This window comes from Melanerpes formicivorus, unplaced genomic scaffold (assembly GCF_026170545.1).
Source record: "Melanerpes formicivorus ecotype bairdi unplaced genomic scaffold, bMelFor1.0.p_v2 SCAF_34, whole genome shotgun sequence".
Classification (NCBI taxonomy): domain Eukaryota; kingdom Metazoa; phylum Chordata; class Aves; order Piciformes; family Picidae; genus Melanerpes; species Melanerpes formicivorus.
In genome coordinates, this window is record NW_027142386.1 from 373924 (window position 1) to 385747 (window position 11824).

Consider the following 11824-nt stretch of genomic DNA (forward strand, 5'->3'; position numbering starts at 1 on the left):
GGCTGGAGGGAGACTCCCCTGGATCCCCTCCTGTCCCTGTGAGGCTGGAGGGAGACTCCCCTGGATCCCTTCCTGTCCCTGTGAGGCTGGAGGGAGACTCCCCTGGATCCCTTCCTGTCCCTGTGAGGCTGGAGGGAGACTCCCCTGGATCCTTTCCTGTCCCTGTGATCCTGGAGGGAGACTTCCCTGGATCCCTTCTTGTCCCTGTGGGCCTGGAGGGAGACTGTCCCCATGATGCTGAATGGGGATCCGCTGGATCCTCCTGGCTCCTTCCCTGTCTCAGTTGGGCTGGGAGAAAACTTCCCTGACTCCCCTCAGCGTCCTGGGATGGAGATCCTGAGGGCCTGCAGCCCCTGCCCTGCACAGCTCTCCTCCCTCGTGTAAAGCACCAGGATTAGGCACAGCTGATGGCAAACTGCACTTTAATACCTTGAGCCCCCCCAGTTCCCTGCGTCTCACTTCCCAGTTCCCCCCTGGTGTTTCCCATGGCTGCAGCGGGGGCTGGGGGCTGCTTGAGGAGGTCTGCAGTGTTCCCCCCGCAGTCGGAGCCCTCCCAGCCCTCCCCACCCCGGGGGGCGGCAGCAGCCTCTGCCCTGCCAAACCTGGGCTCTCACAGTTGTGCCACGCTCCCTCCCCATTCCCCCACTGGGGATTTGTCTTGGGGGGGCTGTGCTCTGGCAGAGCCTGAGGGAGGCTGGACACACCCCCCCCCCCCCCCCCTGCGACCACCTCCTCTGGCGCCAAGAGCCTTTTGCTCCCCTCCCCAGCTCCCCTCCAGAGGAAGGAGCTTTCGGTGGCCCCCGGGGTCGGGATCCAGCTTCGGAAGGGGGGGACAGGAGCGCTCCGAGCCTTGGCTTCAGGGGCTTCTCTCTGCTGATACCCCTGTTCCCCCCCGCCCCGGGCCCATCTCCGCAGGGAATCCATTAGCTGTGACTCATTAAATCCTGCGGGGATCGATACGTTTGATCCAGCCGGGATTTGGCTCCTTTCTCACGTTCTGATCAATTTCGCAGCTTTTCAGTCCCTGGCAGCTGCTCTTTGTGCTCCCGGTACCGAGGAGCCACCGGGCCGGGCTGTATCTCAGCTTCCCCGGTACCAGTGAGGAGAGTGAACCCCCCCGCGCCCCCCTCCTCTCTACCGAGCAAAGCTGCGGAGCTGCTGCCGCCTTGCCCCTGCCCCAAACAGCGGGACTGCCCCGGCGGCCTCCTGCCCCTGCTTCCGAGGCCGAGGAGGGATGGAGGGTCCTAGGTCTGGCCCGTACCGGGGGGGTGGTGGTGCTGATGGTGTTTGGCCTCTGAGCCAGGCTCAGCAACTGCCCCGAGCGGCTTTGCCCAGCCCCGGGGCAGCGCGGAGTGCGCGGCCGGAGGAGGAGGAGGAAGGTTGCGGTGGTCCAAAAGCAACCGGGATCTCTCCGGGGCTTCGCTGTCTCTTCCGGGGGACTCCACGGTCGCAGCACCGGAGGAGGGATGGGGAAGGGAACGCGGACCCGCGCCGAGTGCGGGCGAGCTGCGGGGGGGTTGTTCTCGCTGCGGGCACGTCCGGCGGGACCCACCGCGCACCGGGAGCCGGCCCGGACCCTTCTGTTCGGCTCGGGGTCGGGGCGGGCGCTGACGGTGGGACCCTTCCCTCCCCCTGCCCGCACACGCCGGGCGGTGTCCGCACCGGGGGGGGCAGCCGTCCCGCCCCCGTCCCGCCCCGGCGGGGCGCAGAGCGGCGGGGCCGGTGGCGGGCACATGGCGGGACTGCGGGCGCTGTGGCTGCTGGCGGCGGCGGTGGGAGCGGCGGGGGGACACCCGCAGCCCTGCTACCCCCCGACCCGCCCCGGGCCCGGCGCCGGCCCCGGCCCCGCCGTGCGCCTCGCAGCGCTGCTGCCTCCCCCCGCCCCCGGCCGCCCTCGCCTCCGCGCCGCGCTGCTCAGAGCTGCCGCTACCGGCACCGGGGGCAGCCCCGGGGAGGAGGGTCCCGGCCCCGGCGGGGGGGCGCAAAACCTCAGCCTGGAGGTGGTGGCGGGCGGCCCGGCGACGCGGGACCCGGGCTCGCTGGCGCGGTGGCTTTGCGGGGCGCTGGCGGGGCGCGGTGTGGCCGCGGTCCTGGCTCTGCCCCGCTCCCGGCGGGAGCTGCTCCAGCTCGATTTCCTCGCCGCCGCCCTCCAGATCCCCTTCGTCAGCCTCCTCAACACCCGCGGGCCGCTGCCATTCCGAGCGCAGGTAAGACCCGCACCGGGGGCACCGCACCAGGGACATGGCACCGGTGGCACCACACCGGCACCGGCCGGGACGCAGCGCTCCGTCCCTGCTCACGTCCCTGCTGGCCGTGCCGGCTCCGTCCCTTCTCCGTCCTTGCTCCCGTTCCGGCTCCAATCCCGGCTCAATCCCGGGTGTCCTCCTGCCGCTCCCCCTCTCAGCTTGGTCCCGGCTCCCCTTCTGACTCCATCCCAATCCCAGTCCCAGTCCCGGCTCTGTTCCAGTTTCTCATCCTCACTGCATCCTGATTTCCTCCTGGCACCATCCTGGCTCCATCCTGGCTCCATCCTGGCTCCATCCAGGCTCTGATCTTGCTCCCATCCACCCCCTATTTCCATTCCAGCTCTATCCTGAGCCCCCCATCCTGGGTCTCTCTCAGCACTATCCTGGTCCTCATCCTGGCCTCATCCTGCATCTTTCCTGGCCCCCACCACAGCTCTATGCCAGTCCCCTCCTGTCCCCTCATTCCAGCCCCATGCTGGCTCTGTCTCAGCCTCGATCCCAGCTCTCTCCTGGCTCCATCCCAGCCCCCATCTCATTTCTCTCCTGGCCCTCTGCCTAGTTCAGTCCCAGCCCCATCCCTGCTCCCAACCCAAGGCAACTTCCCCAGCTCCTCTGGCAGCCCCATGTCTCCCCATGCAGTCTCGACCCCAGTCTGTCCCCAGAAGAGCTCTGCCCTGGCACTGGATCCCCACAGTCCCTCATACTGGCCAGTTCAGCCCCACTGTGCCAGCAGTGGCATCCAGAGGTGCTGCTGTCTTGCTTCGCAGCCCCAAACCTGCCAGGCCAAGTCCTGCCCCAGCCCCATGTCCTTGGGGCTGCTTTTGTCTCTCTCCTTTCCCTCAGCTGGTCCCTTCTGGGGACAAGCCACCTGCCTAATGTGCTTGGGCCCCTCCACATGCCTGCTGCCCCCGGGGCTGTGCCTGGGCAGAGGTGACTCCTCTCCTGGCACATGGCAGGACCATGCCAGTCCCTGTCCCAGCAGCCTCTCCCCAGGGCTGCCCAGGCTGCGTCACCTCCACGCCTGCTCATCCGCTGCCTGGCAGGCAGAGTGTCCTTGGAGCGCATCGGCTGCCGGGAGCTGGGCACTGCCTGGCTGGCAGCAGAGGAGACCCTCCTGTGGGTGGGTAGGGGGATGCCCGGGGGAGGTCACCAGCCTTCACACCCACCCAGACGGGGGGTCCCTGGGGCTCTCCTCCCTGGGGGGTCTCCCAGAGCCTCACCCTGTGGCTCACGGGTGGGTTGCACAGCTACTGCTGGGTGGGAGGGGGGAACCATCTCCCCGGACTGTAGCGAGGCAAGGAGTGGGCAGGGAGTGGGACCCTGCCTGCTGCTGCCTCCGGGCTCTTCCCACGGGCAGGAGCAGGTCAGGGGCACAGCCACAACCCCCGTGTGTCGGCAGAGCCCTTTCCACTTCCACATGGACCGGCAGAGCTCACTGGAGACGCTGGTGGACGTGCTGGTGAGCATCCTGCAGGCCAACGACTGGCAGGAGACCAGCCTGGTGCTCTGCCACCCCTGGGATGTCTCTGGCTTCCTCGACCTCTGGGCCCACCGCTCCCAGCTCTTCTTCCGCACCATCCTGGACCTTGGCTACCTGGACGAGCCCGGGGCCACTCGCTACCTCCAGCAGCATGGGGACCGCTTCAGGACGCTCTCCAGCCCCGCGCTGGTGCTCGGCTGCGACCTGCCGCGGGCTCGGCTCCTCTTCCGTGCGGCCGAGGAGCTGGGGCTGCTCCCGCAGGACTTCCACTGGATGCTGGGCTCTCCGCTCACCGCCAGCGAGCTGCAGACCGAAGGGCTGCCCCTGGGGCTCCTGGCCTACGGGGAGGTCAACCGGCCACCGCTGGAGCTCTTCATCCAGGACATGGTGGGGCTGGTGTCCCAGGCCATTGCCAGTGCCGCCCGCGTCCGCCCGGACCCGGCCCTCCTGCAGACCACCGTGAACTGCAACGGCAGGCACCGGGCGGGCAGCGAGTCCTCAGGGCTCTTCCTTTCCCGGTAAGGAAGGCTCTGCGGGTGCCCCTTTCCCCCACCCCAGCTCCTTCACATCGGGGTGCATGGGGCAAAGCTGTGCCCCAGTGCCAAGGTGGGGTAAGGGCAGAGCTGGGGAGCCCAGGGTTGAGTGTGCAGAGCCAGATGTGTTCCCTGGCGAGTGTAGGCACTGCCACAGGGCTCAGCTCCACCCCCCCAGCCCCTGCTGCCCTCCCTGGGACATGGTTTGTGCCAGCTGCACAGGGGGGGATGTGTCACTTCGGATCTCCTGCGTGCTGCCCGAGCACTTCTGCTCTGTAAATATTAACAACTCCTGGCCCTGCCAGCACAGCGAGCTGGATGGATCCTGCTGCTGCTCCGTGCCCACAGCTGTGCCCATGCTGCTCCCGGCGCCAGGCTCCATCCCTGGCTCCTTCTGGGCACAGCCTCAGGGCTGGTGATGCCGGAGCTGTGACACTTTCCCCCCACTCCCTCCCCGCCAGGTTCCTGGCCAACTCCTCCTTCCACGGCCAGACAGGACCTGTGCGTGTGGAGAATGCGACCCTGGCGCGCCCGGAGCAGCAGTTCCGCGTCTGGAGCCTGCGGAGGGACTCCCGGGGGGACCCCACCTGGGTGACGGTGGGCACCTGGCGGCACGGCAAGCTGGAGCCGGAGGAGGGCGGCTGGCAGAGCCACCGCCAGCGGCAGAGCCCCGGCGAGGGGGCCGAAGGGGCCCGGGCCAGGCTGCGGGTGGTGACGCTGGTGGAGCATCCCTTCGTCTTCACCAGGGAGGTGGATGAGGACGGCAGCTGCCCGGCCGGGCAGCTCTGCCTGGACCCTGGCACCAACGACTCGGCCGTGCTGGACTCCCTCTTCGAGGAGCTGGCCGCGGACAACGGCTCGGTGCCGCGGGCCTACAGGAAGTGCTGCTACGGGTACTGCATCGACCTGCTGGAGAGGCTGGCCGAGGACATGCCCTTCGACTTCGAGCTCTACATCGTGGGCGACGGCAAATACGGCGCCTGGAAGAACGGGCGCTGGACGGGGCTGGTGGGCGACCTGCTGAGCGGCGCCGCCCACATGGCCGTCACCTCCTTCAGCATCAACTCGGCGCGCAGCAAAGTCATCGACTTCACCAGCCCCTTCTTCTCCACCAGCCTGGGCATCCTGGTGAGGACCAAGGACACGGCCTCCCCCATCGGGGCCTTCATGTGGCCCTTGCACTGGACCATGTGGGTGGGCGTCTTCGTGGCGCTGCACATGACGGCTCTCTTCCTCACCCTCTACGAGTGGAAGAGCCCCTACGGCATGACCCCCCACGGCCGCAACCGCAGGAAGATCTTCTCCTACTCCTCGGCCCTCAACCTGTGCTACGCCATCCTCTTCGGGCGCACCGTCTCCAGCAAGACCCCCAAGTGCTGCACGGGGCGCTTCCTCATGAACCTCTGGGCCATCTTCTGCCTCCTGGTGCTCTCCAGCTACACAGCCAACCTCGCGGCCGTCATGGTGGGGGACAAGACCTTCGAGGAGCTCTCCGGCATCCACGACCCAAAGGTAGGAGCACGCCTGTGGAGGGGCTGAGGTGAGATGGGTCAGAAGCCCAGGGAAAGGGGCTGGGTGGTGTCTGTCCTGCTTGCTGTGCCTGGGATCGGTGCAGCAAGGTCTTCTCAGCCCCTACCGAGGCTGTGGGGTCTGTTCTATCCTATCCTATCCCTATCCTATCCCTATCCTATCCTATCCTATCCTATCCTATCCTATCCTATCCCTATCCTATCCTATCCTATCCTATCCTATCCTATCCTATCCTATCCTATCCTATCCTATCCTATCCCTATCCTATCCTATCCCTATCCTATCCTTATCCTATCCTTGTTCTGTTCTGTTCTGTTCTGTTCTATTCTATTCTATTCTATTCTATTCTATTCTATCCCATCCCATCCTACCCTATCCTATCCCATCCTATCCTATCCTATCCTATCCTATCCTATCCTATCCTATCCTATCCTATCCTATCCTATCCTATCCTATCCTATCCTATCCTTATTCTATTCTATTCTATTCTATTCTATTCTATTCTATTCTATTCTATTCTATCCCATCCCATCCTACCCTATCCTATCCTATCCTATCCTATCCTATCCTATCCCTATCCTATCCTTATCCTATCCTTGTTCTGTTCTGTTCTATTCTATTCTATTCTATTCTATTTTATTCTATTCTATTCTATTCTATTCTATTCTATTCTATCCCATCCCATCCCATCCTATCCCTATCCTATCCTATCCTATCCTATCCTGTCCTGTCCTATCCTATCCTATCCTATCCTATCCTATCCTATCCTATCCTATCCTATCCTATCCTATCCTATCCCTATTCTATTCTATTCTATTCTATTCTATTCTATTCTATTCTATTCTATTCTATTCTATTCTATTCTATTCTATTCTATTCTATTTCCCAGGCCCCCAGGAAGCTTGGTGTGTTCCCCACCCTGGCTTTTAATCCTGCACCCAGCTGCAGGGCAGGGGAGAAGTGGGCTGGGAGAAGTGGGGCTGCCTTCTTGGAGGCCTCTTTGCCAGACACCCCACAAGGGCTGGGCAGAGCCTCCCCTGCCTGGAGCTGTGCTGTCCTCGGGGCTGTGTCATCCTGTCCCCATCCCTGGAGGTGTTGAAGCAGCCTGGGGCCACGGCACTTGGGGCCAGGGTTTAGTGGCCATGGTGGGGTCGGGTTGCTGGTTGGACTGGAGGATCTTGGGAATCTTTTCCAAGACCTTTTCCAGTCCTTGGGGGCTGCTCCTGCCTGGGCTGGGGGGGGAGACTGATGCTGAGCTGCCTCCTTCCAGCTGCATCACCCCTCGCAGGGCTTCCGCTTCGGCACCGTCTGGGAGAGCAGCGCTGAGGAGTACATCAAGAAGAGCTTCCCCGAGATGCATGAGTACATGAGGCGCCACAGCGTCCCCACCACCCCTGCTGGGGTCACCATGCTCAAGTGAGGAGGGGGGAAACACCTCCTCTTGCCCCTCCCAGGGGCTCTTCTCCCAAGAAACTGGAGATAGGATGAGAGGAAATGGCCTGAAACTGTGCCAGGGGAGGGTTAGGCTGGGGATGAGGAACAATTTCTGTGCTGCAATGATTGGCACAGGCTGCCCAGGGAGGGGGTGGACCCTGGAGGTGTTCAAGAACCATGTGGCCATGGCACTTGAGGACAGGGTTTGATGGCCAGGGTGGGGGTGGGTTGATGGTTGGACTCTTAGAGGTCTTTTCCAACCCCTCCTCTCTAGGATCAGCTGATAGAAGGAGAGGAAATGGCCTGAAACTGTGCCAGGGGAGGGTTAGGCTGGGGGTGAGGAACAATTTCTGTGCTGCAAGGGTGGTCAAGGACTGGCACAGGCTGCCCAGGGAGGTGGTGGAGACCCCATGCCTGGAGGGGGACTGTGGCCATGGCACTTGGGGCCAGGGTTGGGTGGCCATGGTGGGGTTGGGTTGGTGTTGGACTGGAGGAACTTGGAAATCTTTCCCAACCTTAATGATTCCATGATCCCTGCAGCCTGCACACCTCCTGTTCCCCACCCCATCCCAGGGGGGGTACCTGGTTGTGGGGGATCCTGGGAAAGGTGGAAGCAGTCCCCTCCCTGAGGGGCTCCTCTGTGTTGGTGCAGGACAGAGCCCCCCAAGCTCAATGCCTTCATCATGGACAAGTCCCTGCTGGACTATGAGGTCTCCATCGACTCCGACTGCAAACTGCTGACTGTGGGCAAACCCTTTGCCATTGAAGGTGTGGGGAGCAGGGGGCTGTCCTGGGGGGGGGGGTCCCACATCCCCCTGTGTGCTGTGTGCTGGGATGGGGCTGTGCCTGCCCATAGCCCTGAGCAGGGTGCCTGCTTGGTGCTCTGTGCTGTGCCCCCCTCACCTCAGCACTGCTGCTCTCTCCCCTCTGCCCTGCTGGGGCCAGGCTATGGCATTGGTCTGCCTCAGAACTCACCACTGACCTCCAACATCTCCGAGTTCATCAGCAGCTACAAGTCCTCAGGCTTCATCGACCTCCTGCATGACAAGTGGTACAAGATGGTGCCCTGTGGCAAGAGAGTCTTTGCTGTCACTGAGGTGAGGGCAGCCAGGCCCTTGGCTTGGGGCTGGTAGGGCTCTGGAAGCTCTGACACTAAAGGCAAGGGTAGAGTGGGGAGGAACAGCACCAGGCACCAGGACAGGTTAGGAGCTGTCCTGCGGGAAAGCAGCTCCATGGAGAAGAGTCCTTGGTGGGCACTAAATCATCCACGGGACAGCAATGAGCCCTGGTGGCCAAAAGGGCCAAGGGGGTCCTGGGGTGCAGCAAGAGGAGTGTGGCCAACAGGGCTAGGGAGGTTCTCCTGCCCCTCTGCTCTGCTCTGCTGAGACCACATCTGGAACACTGTGCCCAGTTTGGGGCTCCCCAGTTCAAGGGGGACAGAGACCTGCTGGAGAGAGTCCAGCAGAGGCTGTGAGGATGATGAAGGGACTGGAACAACTCTGCTGAGAGCCCTGGGGGTGGGTAGCCTGGAGAGGAGAAGGCTGAGAGGGGATCTGATCAATGTCTATCAATATCTGAGGGGTGGGTGGCAAGAAGGTGCCAGGCTCTGTTTGGTGGTGCCCAGGGATAGGACAAGGGGCAATGGGCACTAACTGGAACCCAGGAAGTTCCATCTGACCAGGAGGAGAAAACTCTTTGGTGTGAAGGTTCTGGAGCCCTGGAGAGGTTGTGGAGCCTCCTTCTCTGGAGCCTTTCAAGCCCCACCTGGCTGTGTTCCTGTGTGCCCTGCCCTGGGGGCTGCTGCTTTGGCAGTGGGGGTTGGACTGGATGCTCTCCAGAGGTCCCTTCCAAGCCCTCCCACTGTGTGATTCTGTGGCAGCTCTCTCTCCCCTCCCCACAGACCCTGCAGATGGGCATCTACCACTTCTCTGGGCTCTTTGTGCTGCTCTGCATTGGGCTGAGTGGCTCCCTGCTGACCTCCCTGGGGGAGCACATCTTCTACCGCCTGGTCCTGCCCCGCATCAAGCGCAAGAAGAAGTTCAACTACTGGCTGCACACCAGCCAGGTGAGAGCAGCCAGGGCATCCCCCTCCCGCTCCCACATGCTCCCTCCAACAGAGGGCACAGGCTGCACCCCAGGAGGTTCTGCCTCAGCGTGGGGAGAAGCATCTTTGATGTGGGGCTGCTGGAGCCCTGGAGCAGGCTTCCCAAAGGGGTTGTGGAGTCTCCTTCTCTGGAGGCTTCCAAGCCCCACCTGGCTGTGTTCCTGTGGGACCTGCCCTGGGTGCTCCTGCTCTGGCAGCTGGGGGTGGACTGAGTGCTCTCCAGAGGTCCCTTCCAACCCCTAACATTCTGTGATTCTGTGCTTATTCTTCCCTTACCTACGCTCTGTCCTCCTCCTCCTCCTCTGGCTCTGGCCCTATCACCCCACAGTGCCCCTCCAGCCCCTTGCCCACCCATCTCACTCTGCCCCACAATGCCCCCCCAGCCCCTTGCCCACCCACCTCACTCTGCCCCACAGTGCCCCCCCAGCCCCTTGCCCACCCACCTCACTCTGCCCCACAGTGCCCCCCCAGCCCCTTGCCCACCCACCTCACTCTGCCCCACAGTGCCCCTCCAGCCCCTTGCCCACCCTCCTCACTCTGCCCCTGTGCCCCACAGAAAATCCACCGGGCTCTGAACACGGGCACGGAGGAGCAGAAAGGCCAAAGGCTGAGCTTGGAGCAGAGGTATGGCCAGGGCTGGAGCCTGCCCTGCTCTCCTCCTCCTCCTCCCTGTGGGCACCTCCCCACCCCAGGGTGCCAGGGAAAGACCTCCCAGCCACCACCTCGCACCTCAACCCTTCTCCCCCTCCTCCAAAAGGTGCAACCCGCAGCCGAGGCAGGCGCCGGCGGCAGGGCAGCCCTGGGGCAGCCCGCGGAAGGAGGCTCGGCGAGTGCGCTTCCAGCTGGACAAAGCCCCCCCCGAGGGCTCCCCCCAGCACCCCGGGAACGGGCAGCTGCTGCAGCCCCTGGACAGGGCGGCCGGGGAGAGCGAGCTGCAGGAGCTGGAGGTGAAGATCCAGGAGATGCGGGACCAGCTGCGGGCAGCGCTGGTGAGGAAGGGCGAGCTGGTGGCCGCGCTGGGCACGGCCAGGAGCGGCCGGGCACTGGCACTGCCCGTCCCGAGGGCCACGGAGGAGCCCCAGGAGAGGTGACACGGGGGAGAGGCAGGCAGCCCCCAGAACACCTCCAGCCGGGCAGGGTGGATGCCACCCACTCCCCTGGCCGGAGCGGGAGCAAGGAGATGGGGGAGGGCTGGAAGGAGGCCCCCGGGGGTGGCAGGGCGGAGGGGGATGCCCTGGGGCTGCTGCCCTTGCCCAGCTCCGGGGCCCTGAGCTGTAGCCTCCCTCTCGCTGGCGATGGGGGTTGGAAGCACAGCCCCGAGAGGGGAGGGGGTGGTGTGGGGAGGGCAGTGGGGCGAGGTGGGGGGCAGCAGCAGGACCTCCTGCAGCACTCTGCTGGCAGACGCTTCGGCGATGCTGCTTTTAAACCATGTAAATAAAGGCGGTGGAGAAGGGAAGCTGCTTCTGTCTCCCTCCAGCCAGCAGGGCCTGGGGGCCGGGGGGGACCCTTCCCCTGCCTCCCCTGCAGGCACTGACAGGCCAGGGAGAGCCAGCTGCAGGCCAGCCAAGCCAGGCTGAGCTCCTCAAACCAAGAGTGGAGGCTTCCTCCGGCAGAGGGGGTGGGAGATGGATGCCCCCAGCCCGTTTCTCAGCACACATTGCAGGGAGGAGCCGGCAGGCTCGGCCTGGCTCATGGGGACACCACACATCCCTCAGACCAGCTGCAGGTGGCTGAGGGGCTGTGAAAGGTCCTGGGTGGGACCTCCCCTCCTGCAGCCCTCCAGAGGCTGCCACACACAGGGACTTGTGCTCAGCGCTCCCTGCCCTGCCACCACGTCTCCAGCGCCCCAGAGGGACAGGCAGCGCTGGGGCTGTGCAGCCTGGAGAGGAGAAGGCTGCAGGGAGACCTCAGAGCAGCCTGCCCGGACCTGAAAGGGGCTCCAGGAGAGCTGGGGAGGGACTGGTGACAAGGGCTGGGAGGGACAGGATGAGGAGCAATGGCTTTGAGCTGGGAGAGGGGAGACTGAGGCTGGAGATGAGGAAGAAAGTGTTGAGGGTGAGGAGAGCCTGGCACAGGCTGTGGCTGCCTCCTGCCTGGAGGTGTCCAAGCCCAGGCTGGATGAGCCCTGAGCAGCCTGGGCTGGTGGGAGGTGTCCCTGCCCCTGGCAGGGGGGTTGGAACTGGAGGGTCTTCGAGGTCCATTTCAACCCCAAACCATTTCCATGATTGAACACTGGCACCCTAAGCCCCAGGCTGGCACCCCAGGTGTGGCACTGGCACCCCAGGTGTGGCACTGGCACCCCAGGAGTGGCACTGCCCCTGCAGTGCTGAGCACTGGCCCTGCTGCCCCCCTCTCCAGCAGGCCCCCAGCAGGGGCTGGAGGCCACAGCAGCTGTTAGATACAATATTTATTATTATATACAAACACATTCTGTACATTAATTAAATAGAATGAGCTCTACTCTTCATTCAGCAAATCATTTGGTTTGGTTCCCCCC

At 63.7% G+C, this 11824-nt stretch overlaps 1 protein-coding gene across 1 annotated transcript; it reads left to right on the top strand.

Annotated features, from left to right (window-relative positions):
- Positions 1-1733: 1733 nt before the first annotated feature.
- GRIN3B (glutamate ionotropic receptor NMDA type subunit 3B) lies at positions 1734-10418 on the top strand. The gene is made up of 9 exons (XM_068156139.1): positions 1734-2207; positions 3646-4244; positions 4721-5771; positions 7060-7205; positions 7876-7991; positions 8169-8320; positions 9124-9288; positions 9884-9951; positions 10085-10418. Exons 1-9 carry the CDS (start codon positions 1734-1736, stop codon positions 10416-10418), a joined length of 3105 nt encoding a protein of 1034 aa, XP_068012240.1.
- The last annotated feature ends 1406 nt before the right edge of the window (positions 10419-11824 follow it).